The sequence below is a fragment of the Anabrus simplex genome, chromosome 7 (assembly GCF_040414725.1).
Source record: "Anabrus simplex isolate iqAnaSimp1 chromosome 7, ASM4041472v1, whole genome shotgun sequence".
Taxonomy (NCBI): Eukaryota; Metazoa; Arthropoda; class Insecta; order Orthoptera; family Tettigoniidae; genus Anabrus; species Anabrus simplex.
In genome coordinates, this window is record NC_090271.1 from 116,002,226 (window position 1) to 116,020,693 (window position 18,468).

At 39.1% G+C, this 18,468-nt stretch overlaps 1 protein-coding gene across 1 annotated transcript in view; it reads left to right on the forward strand.

Moving 5' to 3' along the window:
* Positions 1 to 18,468, forward strand: part of LOC136876949 (esterase FE4) — a 50,680-nt gene that overhangs the window by 9,825 nt on the left and 22,387 nt on the right. Inside the window, exons 3-5 of the mRNA XM_067150718.2 lie at positions 6,941 to 7,094; positions 8,646 to 8,831; positions 14,766 to 14,965. Coding sequence (XP_067006819.2) covers positions 6,941 to 7,094; positions 8,646 to 8,831; positions 14,766 to 14,965 — 540 coding nt within the window. The remainder of the gene's footprint in view (positions 1 to 6,940; positions 7,095 to 8,645; positions 8,832 to 14,765; positions 14,966 to 18,468) is intronic.

Here is an 18,468-nt window from a genome sequence, read left to right on the forward strand (position 1 = left end):
CACAGGTTCGAAAATCTAATGGTCCATTCTCCGATGTTGTTTTAACATGTGCATATGTTAATAGTAAATTGGTCAGAATAATGATCCTACCAATAGAAATGCCGAACGAGAAAATAACGTCATTTTTTAGCAATTATGCGAAATTAAGGGAAATCAGATATGAATGATGGTCTTAAAACTACATCTCTAATATTTAGAGTGGTATCAGGGCTATGTGCATAGAACTTAAAACTGCCATACCACTAATCGTGGCCATAGAGGGATATAATGCGCAGGTAATGTAAGAAGAGCAATCTAAATCCTGCTTTTATTGCAACGCTACGGATCATTTTAGACAAGATTGCCCCATAAGGCGAGGCAAGAACGAAAACAAAACAAGGCGAGATAGTTGGTAACACAGAACGTCACACTGATTCACCTGCTGTATTCGAGCCGGATACTGTACCCACAAGCATACCAAACACAGAGAAACCTGCCACAGTACAAACACAGGCTGCAGAATAAAACGAAGTCACTCACTCCAATGCCTTATCACTAGAGACCTGTTATAAAAAATAGTTGGGAACAAGAAGTAATTGATATTTTGGGTGAAAACTGTATTTAAAACTCAAGATTGCCTTGCAACTTGTAATAGTGATGGCGAAGTCGTCTTTTAGCAGTAAAATGCGAAGTGTGACACACAGAAAGGTCTTATGGTGATGATGGCATAGGAAAGGCCTAGGAGTGGGAAGGAAGTGGCTATGGCCTTAATTAAAGAACTACCGAGCTCGATAGCTGCAGTCGCTTAAGTGTGGCCAGTATCCGGTATTCGGGAGATAGTAGGTTCGAACCCCACTGTCAGCAGCCCTGAAGATGGTTTTCCGTGGTTTCCCATTTTCACACCAGGCAAATGCTGGGGCTGTACCTTAATCAAAGCCACGGCTGCTTTCTTCCCACTCCTAGCCCTTCCCTGTCCCATCGTCGCCATAAGACCTATCTGTGTCGGTGCGACGTAAAGCAACTAGCAAAATAATTAAAATACTGTCCCAGCATTTGCCTGAGGTGAAAATGGAAAGCCACAGGAAACCATCTTCAGGGCTGCTGACAGTTGGGTTCGAACCCACTATCTCTCGGACGCAACCTCACAGCTTTGCACCCCTAGCCACTCGGCCGCCTCGCCCGATTTGAACAAAATCGATGTTTTATTTGTGCATTAAATTTCCTTCATATTCATAAACGATGGAAGGTTTATATGGTAACACAGGGTTAAGAGAGGAAATTTGGTTATAAGCAAAGGTTCTGGGAATCCCACATAACCTGCATATTTTTCGATATTTGTATGTACCTTTTAGTATGACAACTGTCTGATTACTGGTGTAACTGTGGGTCTATTCGACTGCGTACATCTTTAAATAACAGAACTTGTCTCAGGAGAGGATCCAAAGACTGTTTGATGCCATTTCGAACTGCACTACGGTAGGGATGAGGGAGGGGGCGGGGTGACACACTACTGACCTGGCGCCAACATTGCACCTGTAACTGCCAACGGTCTTGTCTTCTTCATCCCATATTGTAATCAGTTCAATAAAGGTACATGGTCTTTCAGCATATGTAGTTTCATTCACTTTCAACCACTTCTTCTGGGTGCTTTATTTTTAACAGGCAGTGTAGTATAATCAGGACTACGCTCCCTGTTATGAAGGGTAGTTCAATGTCAGCGGTGTAACTTGAGAATGCCGTAGTTTGAGCTACAGGAAGATTTAAAGTTCTGCCAAAAATTAGACAAATATACTAGCAAAGCGTTTGAGAAGATCGAGTCAAAATCTACTGGACCACCGCGACGGGAAAAAGATGCGAAAACATAGGTAAAAAGAACTGTTAGCACCAATTCACAAATATACTGATTCTAGTACGTACACGGGTGTACACTGTTAACGCCAGTCAAAGAAGGTTTTGACTGTAGTGCATGAGTGTATGCCGCATTGCCTACAATGTAGGTGCCAGTCCACAAATGTGTTGACTATAGTATTACATTATGTTCTTATCATTAAATGAAGTTGATACAAACATATTGATGTAATGTTTTTATCAGCCATAGTAATAGGAGAATTATGTTCTTGTTTTAAACTCTTACACTGCAGCGATTTCCTGGTTTTGCACTTTTGGATAATGAAGTCTTACACTGGATGGTGTTTGCCGTGTGAGACTTACTCGTTTCGGTGTAATAGTGGATGGACGTGTGATGTGTGTATGTACATTGGAGGGAGAAGTTTAGGATGCTGAGAACCCATTTCCGGAACCACTGGAATTGATCATCCACAGTTAAAATCCCACATTCGATCCCGAAATATAGCTTTCTATCCAGCCAACGTGGTTGTTATCACCCTGAAGGCTGGTGACCCTCTACCTTCTGTTGAAGGGTGGTCTTTACATCCATGAAGTAAATACTCATTCCATCGTAGGCGTGAGCCACATTTTCTATGTGACTGAGTCAGCCTTTAATTTCATCCATGAATCATCGGTCCCTCCATAGACTAGTTGAGTCAACGGACCATCACAGCATCTTAACTTCCATTGCGAGAAGTGCGTGTGCATGTTTTAATGTTGTAGGCCAGAAATCAATTTCTTAAAAAAGTCACCGGTCTAATCAAAGTTTTTCCATATTATATATATTATTACACTGTGGTTATTGTGGAGACTACTCCTGATGTAGTAATATGAAAAACTATGCATGAATTATATGTTAAATCTGGCCCGATGAGTGCTACGCCAGCCTATAGGCGAACTGACGCGGCCGGTCCAGCAGATGTCTATAGATAGTGCACGAGAACTTCAATTTCTCTGAGTATCCCAGTTCACTCTCGAGTGCCGATTCCATCTCTGACATGTTCTGCCATCTCTTGAGCATTATGTAGAACTAATTGATCATGGCTTATAGCTTCAGGAAGTAACTCGCAGAGTTTTTTGTAGACGTCTGCGGAATTCATCTGTGACGTAAACAAACATGACGGAACAACAAGCTACAGTTGCTCTTTCAGCGATGTTATTTCGGATCAAAGAATCTTTCATTTATCAAGCACAGCGGGAAATGGTAATGATGATGATGATTTTAGTGAATTGTTAGCGATTTTTAAAGTGAGAGTGATACAGAGAGTGCTGAAAATATTTTAAGTGAGAATGAAACAGAGCCTCCTTCCAAACAAAAGAAGAAAAACACAGTGAGTTCCAAAGCTATTTCATCACTATTTTAGTGGCTGATGGATGATTTTTCTCCACTAGACTTTCAAATAACTGACAGACTCTGGGAGCTAAGTGGTGTTTGATGACAACCCCCAAATCATTGATCTTTCTAAAACATTTTTGCCAGTGGAGTTAGTGCAGCTGGTTGAACAAATCACAAACAGCCGGTGGAAAACATGAACTATTCCAGATTTGTAAAGTATTTTAAAATATCAACTTATGTACTTGTACGGCGTTGCATGTACTAGTTGCCTACAGAGTTTAGGAAATCATATTATTTTGGGCTCTTTACTGTGTATAAATGTGATGTACTCATAGGCACAAAAAGTGTCATCTTCTTTTCGTTCAAAATGATATTGAACACAAGGGTAGGATTTTCCATTCGCATTTAAATTTATAAAGAACCAACGTTTATAAATATTTTAAGCTGATCACCCCAGTGGTAAGTTAAAAATTGAGGCTTCTACAACTTTTTTTTTTACATACGAATAAAAAACTCAGCACTAGTCCTTGGTCTTGCTTGTAGCCGGTGTTATTACTCTCTTCCTGAATAATAGTTAGCAAACGCTTTACGACAACGTAAGTTTCAAAATTTCATATCACTAGGGCTCGGAAGTCGAAGAGCTATAAATTTCCTAAAAGAAGACTTCAAAATACATAAAATATAAAATATAGACCACCAAAATTGGGAAGCGGGACGTAAAAATTCGATCCAAATCCATTCATAATTTTAGTTTTAATGACATATTTAATGAAGGAATATAATGTTTAAAAATGCAACATTATGGTACTATGCAACATAGAGTACAAACCTATCTGAGTAAAATGCTTCTTCTTTCAGACGTTATATATTTTTAGGTTAATATAATTTAAAGGAGGAATTCACTGTTTGTTAAAAAATGTACTTGCAGAATTTAGAATGAAACGTTTTTTTCCCACCTAGAATGAATTCAGAGAACCCGCAATGGATATCCTGTGGAAAGAAATTAAAATAGTTATCATTGGAATAATATTTGGCTAGATAACACTAGATTTACAGAAATAGGAGTTTGGAAACCTTACCTCAGTTGTATTTGCAGTCACTATCACTATCAGCCATACTCAATCGTTTTTACGATGTGGTCCCTTTAATTCCGAAGCAAGGTAGGTTTTCATGAGATCTCTCCATCTGGGACGGTCTTGAGCGATGTTCTGCCAATTGATCCCAGTGATCTTCCGGATGTCTTTATCCCATCTGTCCGGTGGTCTTCCCCTTGTTCTGAGATGATTTTTCGGACACCACTCAAGCACAAGCTTTGTCCACCTACCATCAGTTCTCCGAGCAACATGGCCTGCCCACTGCCATTTTAGGGTAAACACCCTTTGTAAAATGTCGCTGACCTTTGTGACTGACCTGATGTAATCTGCTCTCTTCCTGTCTTTCTTCAAGCCTAGCATGAACCGTTCCATAGCTCTTTGGGTTGTTCTGAGTTTTTGCTTAACAAACTCGCTCAATGTCCAGGTTTCACAACCGTAAGCCAGTACGGGGTGGGGTGGCATGTTGAATTTGAAGATTGAAGAATTTCTTCCGTAGGCTTGCCATCCTAGTTTGATACGTCGGAAGATCTCCGGTCTCAAGTCCCCTTTCATGTTTACAAGTTGCCCAAGATAGACAAATTCTTTGACATGTTGTAATGTGGTGTTTCCCACATGCAGCGTTCCTGCTGGGGCCCATTTGTTGAGCATTACTTTGGTTTTAGAAAGGTTCATGGATAGTCCCACTTTTTGACAGGCTGAGACAAGATCTTGTATTAGAGTTTGTAGTTCATTGATGTCGTTGGCCTAAAGTGTAATGTCGACTGCAAACCTTAAATTGTTCAGCCTTTTCCCATTGATTTTGATTCCTGTGCTTTGCCAGTTGATTTTTGACATGGCCATTTCTAATAGTGCTGAGAGCAGCTTGGGAGATATGGGGTCGCCTTGCTTAACACCTCTTTGAATGGGAAAATCCGTGGTTGGCACATTGATCACAATAATCATCTCCAGGTTCTTAGGTGTAAAGGATCTCGGTTTACAGTCAGCACGTTGCAAAACATGGAGAAACATCTCTCCACATCAACGGATGTAAAGGGATCATGCTTTAAACATACTTGAACACTCACACAAACATTTTCTCCTTTGATATTTCACATACCCCTGGTTTTTTCAAGCACTAGTTTCATTTTTAATTTCGTTTCATTTGATTCTCATTTCATTTCCTCCGCTACTGGAGAAAAGGTGTTCAAGAGATGATGGATGAACTAATGCAGATTCGAATAAAGAATGAGCAGTACAAATGTACTCGAAAGGAGGTGAAGTTGCCGAAAAATGACGTTAACACCTATAAAGAAAGCTAAAAGAAAATCTATAAGACTAAGAACATCGAAAAATAACAAATAATACCCATCATTTTCTTGCCTACAGTGACCCAGAATGAACATATATTATGTTGGGCCTTGTCTTCGGGCATTCGTGAAGAAAAGGATTTATCCTCAACTTCCGAGCTCTACTCATCACCTTAGAGGTAGCTAACTTTTAGCATATCAAATATCATTGTCATTATACGTTGGAAAATAGAAGAAAATGGAAGTCTAAGACAATTGTCATGAGAAGCTATTATAATGAAAAGTAGATTGAAAAATCCAAGCAATATTATTATAAAGTTACTCAATAATGAACCAAAACGACAAGGTATTTCACAGAGTGGCTCAGGATTACTGTTAGGATTGAAGCACCTCATGAGTCGTACCATTTGTCTTTAAAAATGAAATTCTCTTCTCTTTATGCATTTTTGAAGGGCAGTCGGGAAAGTAATCACGGAGAAAGTGAATAGCGGACAGTGAACATGTTGCGTTGTTATTATGCTATTGCCCCAAGTCTGGCAGCCTCGAATTCTTTTCTCCGGCGATACCTGAAAGATCGTCGACGAACTAGCAACCATTCGGAAGTTCAAGAACAATATTGAATTAGAAATTGCCTTGTTAAAACCAAAAAAATGCTGAAAAGGGTACGAAATCTGCTTTGAAAAGAGCCCGTCTTTATGAGGAAGCGAACGGTTGCCACCTGAAAATCACGAAATATATTTGCGACGCAAGTGTGTTTGTGGCATAAATGGAGTCATTTACTTTAAATAATTCAAGTCATAGGTGACTTTTGTGAAACTCTGCATAAAAGCAATGCTAAAGCCATCTCTTAATAAACTTTGAAGGCTTTTTTGCTAATGGCTTTACGTCGCACCTACACAGATATATCTTATGGCAACGATGGGAGAGAAAAGGCCTAGGAGTTTGAAAGAAGAGCCTTAATTAAGGTACAGCCCCAGCATTTGCCTGGTGTGAAAATGGGAAACCACGGAAAACCATCTCTAGGGCTGTTGACAGTGTGATTCAAACCACTAAGTCTCGGATGCAAGCTCACAGCCGCGCGCCCCATTCAAGGCTCTTGAACGAGTGGAATGTTAAGTCTTCCACTATTTGTAATCACAGCGCGTAGTGAGGTGGAGTGCTTCGCCAAGTTTAACTTCCTGACGGGGAGTCGAACCTATGACCTTCCGCATGAAGTAACGAAATTTTTACCGCTTTGACTAGGTGGCCAACTTATGAGCGTATAGTCCATAAAATCTTCTTCGTCATGAATATAAGACCGTATTCTATTCAGTAAGTCATTTTGTTTTCTTTTACGTTAAAATGTTGCGTTGTTTCAGCTGCCCGGTTCAGGCTCCTTGAAACCAGTGATGGTCTGGATCCATGGAGGTGGTTTCTTGACGGGGTCTGGTACCTACTTACCACAAGGTCCTCAGTTACTCGTCAATGAAGGAATAGTTTATGTTAGCATGAACTATCGTCTTGGTATATTCGGTAAGTAGCTATCACTTGCATATCATGAAGCATACAGACTTACAGTAAGTGCCAGTGTGTCGTTCCTTCAGTGCCCTAGAGAATGTTCAAAAAATCTGACAATTTCTCTAGAAAATGGAATGTCTTTAAACATGCATCATTCACCAGCCGTCGGCCACCCTATTCGAATTAATTCTGTCCCTTAAGAGTCACTGGATTTCCAATTCTCATTTACCGATTATGGTGTATTTACGTGCAGAGTAGAGTGAATAGTGGCCTGTCAGAAGAAAGTGAAGAAACTCTGTATGTAGTGCGTGCCTTGGCCACCAGGTTAGTAATTCATTCGAATAGGGCGGACTATGGCTTTCATACCATGCAGGTTTCAAGACATTTTCTCGGTCAGATTTCAAAAATAATTGCACCTCTATTAATATAATTATCTATTTGTACGTATTTCTAATGCTAGTTTTACACTCCGTGACAAGAATTTAAGACCACTTTATTATTACAAATGAAGAAGTCCTGGCTTCATGTGCTTACTGGTATCACGAACATGATTTTCTGTTGATTCAGACCATGGTTCATATTGTCATTTAAACAGAATTGAGATATGAGTGTTGAGTTACATTTGTTAAACAAGCAGCTTTCTTTACTTTTTGTTAGTGTATAACCAACGAGCACAGTATTACAAACCAAGAAAATGGTTGCGCTGTTTGGATCACTCATCTATTAGCTTGTATTCGGGAGATAGTTATTTCGAACCCCAATGTCAGTAGATTTCCATGGTTTCTCATTTCCACACCGGAAAATGCTAATGATGCACTTTAATTAAGGCTACAGTCGCGTCCTTCTCACTCCTAGCACTTTCGTATCCCATCGCCACCGGAGGATCTATCTGGGTCAGTGTGAATTAAAGCAAAATGCATAAAATTAAAAAATTAATTCACAATTTCTAAGTCATATTTTTAGAATTATGAAGTGTGCTGACAAAGTAAAACATTAGAAGAACATGTTTCTTATATGTTAGTTCCTTCTTCCCTCACTAAAGTACAAGTAATGGACGAATCTCTAGGACCACACCCTCTCAAAAGAGGAACAGGTTTGCCGTAGATATGGCCTGTAAGTCTGAGGAGAAAGTATTTTGGTGAAGCAGATATATTCTAAGTATCATCACATTGTTTTCCATGGTAAATCGTCGTGGTTGTAATATACAAGGTTCTTGAATCACCCTGTTTCTTAGTAAGCACTCTTTGAAATGTCACTTTCCTCTAAAGTTAACAAGCTTCTCGTCACTGCATGCATTATCTCCGATAGCGTATAAGATTTTACTGTTTCCGGTACACAGAACATTTCTCTATTGGGAGTCAATTTGTCCAGTTCTCTAAGCTGCGGACGATCGTTTACGTGATAAAATTTTAGACACCTCAACAGAAAAGGAAATTCTTCCATTGACATAGTAGTGTGAAATATTTCTATTCCCAGACACTGATATTTGATTTTCTGCATAATAAGATCCACCAATGATTGCTAATTCCTAGTTCCATAATGCCATGTACTATAAATTTCTTCCAGGTTTCCTGAGCACTGAAGATGAGGTAGTACCAGGCAACGCTGGAATGAAAGACCAAGTCCTTGCTCTACGTTGGGTGCAGCAGAACATAGCTGCATTTGGTGGGGACCCAAACCAAGTGACTATAGCTGGGCAGAGTGCTGGAGGGGCCTCAGTACAGTACCACTTGTTGTCGCCCATGTCTAAAGGTAAGATGCTACCACAAAGGTGTTATTATATGGTCCAGTGAACCTAGAACCTTGAAGCATACATTTTATGTGCTTGCTTTTTCTCTGTTCACTAAATTTCAAACATATGATGTGTTTAAATTTAATGTAAAATCTTTCTAATTAACAGTAGACCCTACACATAATACATCAGGTCTAGAGAGATGGACAGAAAGATATATAGATAAATGGTTTGTTTTCGCAGACTGAGTTATGGATACTTCTCGCCATTTCACAATTTTCCAATAATTCAAAAGCCTACGAGCCTAAGATAAATAGAATGTAACTACTACTCTACTGTATAATTTAACCTGCGTGAAACAGTCCAATCCAGAAGTACAAACATGAAGTGCAAAATTAATATTTATGTTTATATTAATATTAATAATAATAATAATAATAATAATAATAATAATAATAATAATAATAATAATAATAATAATAATTATTATTATTATTTTAATTATAATTATTATTTTAAGTAAAAATACCGAGTGATTCGGCCGTGCACTTGGAGTGGCGCAAACTGTGACCTTGCGTTCGGGAAATAGTGGGTTCAAATTCCACCAACGACAGCCCTGGAGATAGTTTTCCGCGGTTTACCTTTCTCACACCTGGCAAAGGCTGGGAATGTACATTAATTTAGGCTATGACCGCTGCCTTTCCAATCCTAGTCCTTTCCTATCCTTCCGTCACCAAAATCCTTCGTTGGGAGGGTGCGGTGATAAACAATTAGCAAATAATAATAATAATAATAATAATAATAATAATAATAATAATAATAATAATAATAATAATAATAATAATAATAATACCGGGCGAGTTAGCGGTGCGGTTAGGGGCGCGCATCTGTGTGCTTGCATCCTGGAAATAGAGGGTTGGAATCTCACTGTCGGCAGCCCTGAAGATGGTTTACCGTTTATCCCATATTCACACCAGGCAAATGCTGGCTGGGGCTGTACATTAATTAAGGATATGGTTGCTCTCTTCCAACTCCTAGCCCTTTCCTATCTCATCGTCGCCACAACACCTATCTGTGCCAATGCAACGTAAAGCCACTAGCAAAAAGGAAATAATAATAATAATAATAATAATAATAATAATAATAATAATAATAATAATAATAATAATAATAATAATAATAATAATAATAATAATAATAACAGTAGCAGACAACTGAAAGTGTCGACAGCTTCAGGTACATTTTTTATATTCCCACCAGAAAAGTACTGAAAAGGAAGCCAATGACAGCAGACGAGGGAAATGTTCACTGTCCTCAGAACGCACAGCCTGTAGAAAGGCAAGGCCATCTCAAGGCAAGCCAAGCTTACACATAACAACAAAGTAATTAAAACGGTGTGTCTTTATGCTAGTCAATTTTTCGGAATGACTGGATAGGCTGGACTAAGTGCAGTCAACAAGTTTGAAGAAATGATCCTTCGAAGGCTAATAGGCCCGAAGATGGTGATTGGACAATATAGGTTAAAAGTAGGTTATGAACTGAATCAGGAAAACGAGCTGGTAATAGACTCAATAAGAGAAGGGATACGGAATTTCAATGTTAGCAGTTCAGAATGGATAACAAGCGGCCGATAAAGCAGATCTATATAAATAAATTTATAGGGAGTACGCTGTCTGTAATTTCGTTTGTTTAGCCATTCTTAAAGATATTTTTCCATTTTTAGAACAACTCAAGAATTTATCGTTGATTTTTAGTCTTCGTGTTTGTATGTATGTTCCACTATCACGGCGAAACAATCGGATAGACATCAACTGAACTTCATATATAGAGTTTACTCACCCCGGGGAAGGATTTTATTGGCATGCGAATAAAAAAATTCTGAATAGATGGGGGGTTTGTAGGGAAACCAGAACACTTTTTTTCCCTTTCCTTTTATAGTATTGATTTTCTGTAAAATCCGTGGACTATATATAAATATTACTTTCATTATAGACAACGTTTGTTACGTACATAAGTTAATATCACTTACTCTTCAAATGACGGAGAAGTTTACTGTTTTCTGCTTGTCTCATGCTCCATATTGAGTGTCCGACAGACCGACAACGAACTTACAGGTTACCATGGCAACGTCTCTGGCTGCTTGCCAACGGGGAATTAACGTATTGCCATTTTCGTCATCATTCCTGTAATCTCGTGGTTTTTCCTTTGGCAGAAAGCAAGGGAGACGTCAATCGGCCATTCTGCGGGATATTGGCGGAATACCGTTGGAGGTTACATTCATCCTCAAATAGCACTAAGGGGAGCTGTTAATATTTGAACACCGAGCTCGATAGCTACAGTCGCTTAAGTTCGGCCAGTATCCAGTATTCGGGGGACAGTTGGTTCGAACCCTACTGTCGGCATGCTTGAAGATGGTTTTCGGTAGTTTCCCATTTTCACACCAGGTAAATGCTGGGCCTGTACCTTAATTAAAGCCACGGCCCCTTCCTTCCCACTACTAGCTCGTTCCTGACCCATTGTCGCCATTAGACCTATCTGTGTCGGTGCGACGTAAAACAACTTGTAGATCTAAGAGTTTTGTCTGCATATTTCTCAGAATTTGAAACGAATTGTATTTCTGTATAGGTCATGTCTAAAGTAACAAGGAAATGTATTTTTTACTTTTCCGTATTTTCTGTCTGTCTGTATGTACTGTATGTATGTATGTATGTATGTATGTATGTACACGCATCACTAGAAAACAGCTGAAGGGAATTTAATGAAAATTGGAATGTAGAGTCGGGGAATGAGCCTCTGCAATCTAGGCTATAAATAATTCTATTCACGCTGAGTGAAATGGCAGTTTAGGGGAACGCCTAAAATTTAAGTATCAAATACTTATGTTATTTGTGCTCCTATCGATAAACACTACATAACTAAAGTTATATAGCATTATGTCTTATACATTTTTACCGTACCAGCTGTGATAGAACAGATATTCATGAATTTGTATTTTTGTAGCTAAGTCCATACAACGCCGAGCCACGAGAAAAAGGGTTAACATAATTTAATGAAAATCGGTATATAGAAACGGCGAATAAGAAACTAGAGTCTAAGTGATCAATAATTTTATTCACCCTGGTTGAAATTGTAGTTTAGGGGAAGGCGCCAAAAATTTAATTTTTAAACACTTATGTTATTGGTCCTGTCGAAAAGTACTACATAAAAAAATTGTAGAGAATACAATTTCCAATCATTTATGTTTTATTCAGTTTTACCGTACCGAATTTGATATGACTGGTATTTCGGAGTCGGAATAAAACTGAATGTGAAGGCCTACAATATCGAAAGCGCATAACATTGATCAACAATAACATTACATTGACAATTGTTTGTTGTGATGTTCTTTGTCTCTTATGCTGCCATTCAACTCCGATAGATGAGATTACTGCAGCGTACCTGACTGAATATTGACGGGAAATAGCTGGTGAATTAGACACCTTTCTTCTTTAGCATGGTATTCCTCTGGTTCATACATTTTCTGATACTGCTGGTACGTAACACACTGGTTCATCGCAGTATTCCAGCTATTTGATTCCTACTCTGAAGCGCTTTGATTAAGCAGTGTGCGCACTTAAGGCAGAAGCTCACTTAGAAATAATAGTAGTAGTAGTAGTAGTAGTAGTAGTAGTAGTAGTAGTAGTAGCAGTATGACCTGGTCTAGAATTACAATTTTGGCCTATTCCAAATTATAGCACCACAATACACTAAATAACCCAAAATTCTACCCCAAAAAGAGCCGTTTCTTAAGAAAAGCTTCTTCCTATTAACTTTTATTAAATTCTACATTAATTTTATTCAAAATTAGCAGTGAAGAGGGGTTTTTTCCTCTGGTTTGGAGAAAAACTTTGCCTCCAAATCAGATGGATTTTTCCGCCGCCAGTGTAGTGAATTGAGATTTTTCGACTCATCGGGTACTCCTAGGAAATAGATTAATAAAAGGACATAGTTTTTGCCCTGCGACTCTCCACTATTCGACCCCTCCTTCCGAAAAAAGGACTAAGAGTATTCGCGGATCACGGCTGTGCAACACCTAACCTAGAATTCTGTCTACAATGTAGAATTCCGTAAGAAGTACTGAACAGTACCGTGGAGTGTAGCCCATTATTTCACACCGTAAGTTGGGTTCTGGCATTTGATATAATTTTTACTGTATTTATATTCTACTTCGGTTTTCCGCTTTAATTTCTTGCCTCTGCCTTGCCTCTTTAGGTTTTAGTAATAACACCATGGATCATCTTATCTGCTCCACTAAGAATCCCTGCGCCTAAATTTCTCTTCTGTTACCGCTTTCTTATTTTCGTAACACATACTATCACAATTTATTAAGGGGCATCGTATTTTCCTCTACATTCACTTGGTATTTGCATATTAATTCCTGTCCGGCTGTACTTATCCTATTTTTCATTAATGTCAACTTACATTTGAGCCATTAAATATCCAGGTGGAGATGGACACACTCAGTGTCACGTTCAAGGGTAATGTTTAGAGCGATTTGCAGATTCATAGAGCTCTGAATACCAGAGAAACGACGAAGCAAAGCTCGCAGAAGGAAAACGTGAAGGGAACTGCCTACCTGCCTTACATTCACAACACCACAGATCGAATTGCCAAGGTCCTCCGCAAACACAATATAAAAATCTTGTTTGGCACCGTCACAAAATTTGCTCACAGTCTGAGTAAAACAAGGACAAATTGTCCCCAATTTTACATCCTGGGGTATACGAAACTGCCTGTACTTGCGGTAAGGTATACATTGGACAAACATGCCGGTCTATTCGTACTAATATTACGGAACATATACGAAATGTTCGCCTCAAGCAGCCAGACAAATCAGCAATAGCTGAGCACACTCTGTCGTCGGGTCATGATGTCATATTCCAAAATACTTGGTCTCTTACTCACACGAGATACTACAGGTTCAGGATTATAGGGGGGAAGCTGTGGAAATACGTAGAAATCCTAAAAATTTCAACAAGGAGACTGGCTATCAATTAAGTAACACGTGATTGCCAGCCATTAAAGATTTATCTAGGTAGTTCCCTTCCCTGTTTCTTCACTACTGTTATTTCGTTTTGGTGTTTTCCAAATTCGTACGTTCTTCATCGCCAGATTTTTCATTCCAGTCTTGTATCCATGTCATACTTGTGTGTACACCTGTTACGTTGTGTGACTCCCTCTTGGACTGATTCTGATGGTACCATCAGCTTCCGCTCCGAACACTAGTACTGTACCGCGTCCGGTGAGCAATCTGGTGTAGAATGAACGTACTACTTCAACTTCTATTATAACGTCTAAATTCAAACCTCATTGTCTGAGAAACCTTTCCCGTGAACAGTCGGGATTTCCTCCCGAAGACGCAGAGCAATATTTTCTGCGAAACGTAAAGAATTTCATCTTCTTTTCGTGACACGGCATAAGCCCGAAAGCCTATATCATGTTAATAATAATAATAATAATAACAAAATAATAGTAATAACTTAATTTAATGACCTCCGTTTGGAAGTGTTTTGGTATAACGTGTGTAGGTATCTTACGTATCAGTTTCGAATTCTGATTTACGCTACCAGGGAAAACCATAAATCTATTTGGTGACCTGTTTCCGAGATTCAATTAATTTTGTCGGGTAAACACCGAATGTGTCAGCAGAAACCATTTACATGCCTACATCGTGCGACATGGATCGCCGAACAGACAGATATTGTTTGCGCCTTTTGATTATTCAATTAGCGCTGCCAGGAGTTAAGCCATATCTTACTATCGAGTGGGAGTACCTTAGGCAGAATTCAGATGCACGCAACATTTATAGATTTGAGAGAAACATTTTTAGTACTAAGCAGTTTTGATCCTGATAATAATGCTGTGAAGATAAATGCGAGAACAAATTAATATTAGTTCATGACTATGTTTTTCAGGACTATTTCACGGCGCAATTGGTCAAAGTGGCGCATCATCCTCTGCCTGGACCTTCGCAGATAAACCCAGAAAGAATGCTTTCCTCGTTGGAAAAGCGTTGGGATTCACTGGAGAGTCTAGTCAGGACCTGGTGGATTTCCTGCGCAACGTCAGCTCCGACCAACTGCTCACGACATTAGCTGCTACAATAAATGAAGAAGTAAGTCTTCAGCCATCAGTATCAATACTAACCTATATGTCATTTATATTGCTCGTAAATACGGGGGTCATTTGGTAAGTCATGGCAACCATGTTATATCTTCCAGAATGAGGGAACACAGTAAGTGTAGCACTGAGGTTTGAAAACCTTCATCACACTCTAACGAATGCCACCGACTGGTGAAGTCTGACTACATTGCTGGCTATTTAATAACGCATGGAAGTGTTAGTTATCCAAAAGATAACTTTTCTTATTTCGTGTTCGTTCGTGACACATGGACAATAAATGGCTTCAGCTTTTCGAAAATGTATTCTGAGAAAACCAGCGGTTTTTCCAAATTACAACAAGCCCAAACTGACCAATATTTGGTGTCAGGAGGATTTTTTGGGATTGTCTCAAAATTAAGGCAGCCGAGCATTGTGAGGTGAGATTCACACTGCTGCAGCCCCAGCCAAGCACATTTACTACCTCAGTAGTGAAAAATGATTTGGAACTCATGCCCTTAAAGATGAAATAAAATGTCAAAAATAAAAATAATCAATATTATTTTCTTTACGTCACACTAACTGCTTTTACGGTTTCCGGAGAAGCCGAGGTGCTAGAATTCAGTCCCGCTGGAGTTCTTTTAAGTGCCAGTAAATCCACCGACAGGAGGCTGACGTATCTGAGCACCTTCAGATACCACCGGACTGAGCCAGGATCGAACCTGCCAAGTTGGGGTCAGAAGGCCAGCGCCTCAACCGTCTGAGCCATTCAGCCAGGCTCATCAACAATAACATTTTGAACCCATACTGACTAGGTACTTTAATTCCACAATACTCATCCTACGGTACTTGAGATCGTAACTCCGATCCAGCCCCCATTCTACTGTTTTCAATTCATTTTATTTTATTTTTTTGAGGGTAAATAGACTGCTGTACCATTTTTAAACGTAATGTCCGTTACAATCAATGCAAGTCCTCCAGCGTATACAGAATGCATTGATTCCTCTAATGAAATAATCCTAAGACTGCCTGATGAGCCATTCTTGCACAATCTTCATCCTTCAAACGAATGGATCGTCTTTATTTCGAGTGCCTTCTAGCGTGGCCCAAACATGTGGCAATTGCTTGGTGAATACGGTGGATGCAAGTCATGGATGTTCTCAGTTGTTGCACGGAGGGTATGAGCTCGAGCATTGCCTTGTTGCTGCTGTGAAATACATGTTTCTTTATGCCGAAAAATCACTCATCCATGAATTTCAATTGGTTTTACACCTTCACTGCTCATAAACTGAGTAACAGATATCTGTTCTTTTGTGCATGAATAAAGTGGTTTATCCATTGTTACTGGCACTTCGTTTGTTTTTCCCTTTGGTGTTGCACCTGTAGAATATTCCTTAAAACTTTTGTAACACTAATGCTAACAGAGAAATATTTCATTTTTTTATAACTCTTATAATATTTTTATTTGACTCGCCCACGTAAGTAAAACTGAGCAACGGTCATACGTCAAAATTGCAGCTCCCTGTGGCAAAACTACACGTGAGTGGCATGTGGAGCTAAGATAAGCCTTCGGTAACAGAGCTTTGTCATGTATTACTGATGATGCTTCTCGGGCATGGACGTGTATCAACTGCTAAACGGTGCCCGCTAACACAGAACTGTCAGTGGGCGTTATAGAAAAGTAATTAACAGAAGACTGGACTCAAGATTTGTATGTGCTGAAAATTATCCACACATATCCGTCGACAGCGTTCCGAGTGTTAAAAGAGGACTTGCAGAAACAAATTGTTTGTTCCCATAATAAAATACGTAATTATTTCTATTTCCTCTACCGGGCAAGTTGGCCGTGCGATCAGGAACATGCACATGTGAGCTTTCATCCTGGAGATAGTGGATTGGGTCCCCACTCTCGGCAGCCCTGATGATGGTTTTCCGTTGTTTCCTATTTTCACACCAGGACTTAATTATGGCCACGGCCGCTTCCTTCCCACACCTAGCTCTTTCCTATCCCATCTTCGCCATTAGGCCTACAGTATGTGTGTCGGTGGGACGTAAAGCAAAATTGTTAAAAATATTTTCTTACTCCCTTATCCTTCGATTATCCCTTGGTATTAGCCCCTATATCGGATCCAATTTGGTGTCAGTATTGAGAAGCGAATTCTCATGGCTTTATCTGGAGATATAACACAGTTGCATAACTTATAAAACGAGCCCCACACTGTATATTCATTTTAAGTACTGCAGAGAGACAATTCAGTGACATGAAAAGAGACATTGCATGCAAATTTGGACATCTTGGATATAGCAGGAGGTGGAGAAGCATACAACTCTTTTTAGGAAGACAAGGATCTACAGTAAAAGTTAGCAGATCAGAATATAATTTTAATTAGGAGGCAATAAATGTACAATTATGGAGATAATTTATATTCACTTATTTAGTGGATAATCATTTTTCATTTGAGATATTCTTGTTCTAGATTACTTTCCATTGTTGTCGAATGGACATAAAATAGACTGTCTTTGAAGTAAGAAATTCATAAAATAATTGTATCTAATTGAATGATGTAAGATTCTGTTTAAGACATATCTGTGTCGGTGTGACGTAAAGCAACTTGAAAGAAAAAAAAAGTAAATCTGCTCCACTATAAATTACCACTTACAAATCGATACGCTATTCAAATTCCGGCCACTCCATGTGAGATCTGTGCTGGACAAAGTGGAAGGGGGGCAGGTTTCTCTCCGGGGACTCCAGTTTTCCCTCTTATCATTCATTCTAGCAACACTCTCCAATATCATTTCATTTCACACACAAAAAAAAGTTTTATAAGTTAATTTTTCCATACATACAGGGACATTCTGAGGTGACTATTCACTAGCACAAAAGTGTTAGTACATATTTAGTACCCAACAGCATTAATTTATAAATGTTACAACAGATACTCCAATCACTTGGCAACTCTATCCCTTCTAAACATGGGAGAAATCCATTATGAATCACAGGACATACTTCCTCATTGCATTCTGGTTGTGTTTGCAAACTCTCTGCTATTGCTGCTGCCAAATCTCTGTTCCCTAAACGTTCTCGTTTTTCATCCGTACTGTCCCTTGAATAGAAGCTAAAAATAGATAACCACTCGTACGACAGTTAGGCAAAATTGATGGTATGGTTCCTGGTTTCGTGCGAGGTTTTTCAAGTGGCGCAGAATAATTCTTAGCATTCGCACTGTCATAACATTCACTGTGACTGAAAGTAGATCCGCCACAGAAGTGTAGTTCACATACCTTAATATGAATAGTAAAATATCTGGTTAGTTATACTAATGCTTAATTAATAAGCACTAAAAATACAGTCTAACACTGGCATCAAAGCGAGCATTGAGTAACTAGGATACAGTCAAACTTCAATAAAATAGCAGGCAACATCCCCTTTGGAGATAAAACTGCACATATCATTAGAGACAAAATTTGTGGTCCCTTTACAATATGATCTCACAGATCAAGTGATCATCCTGTCCCAAG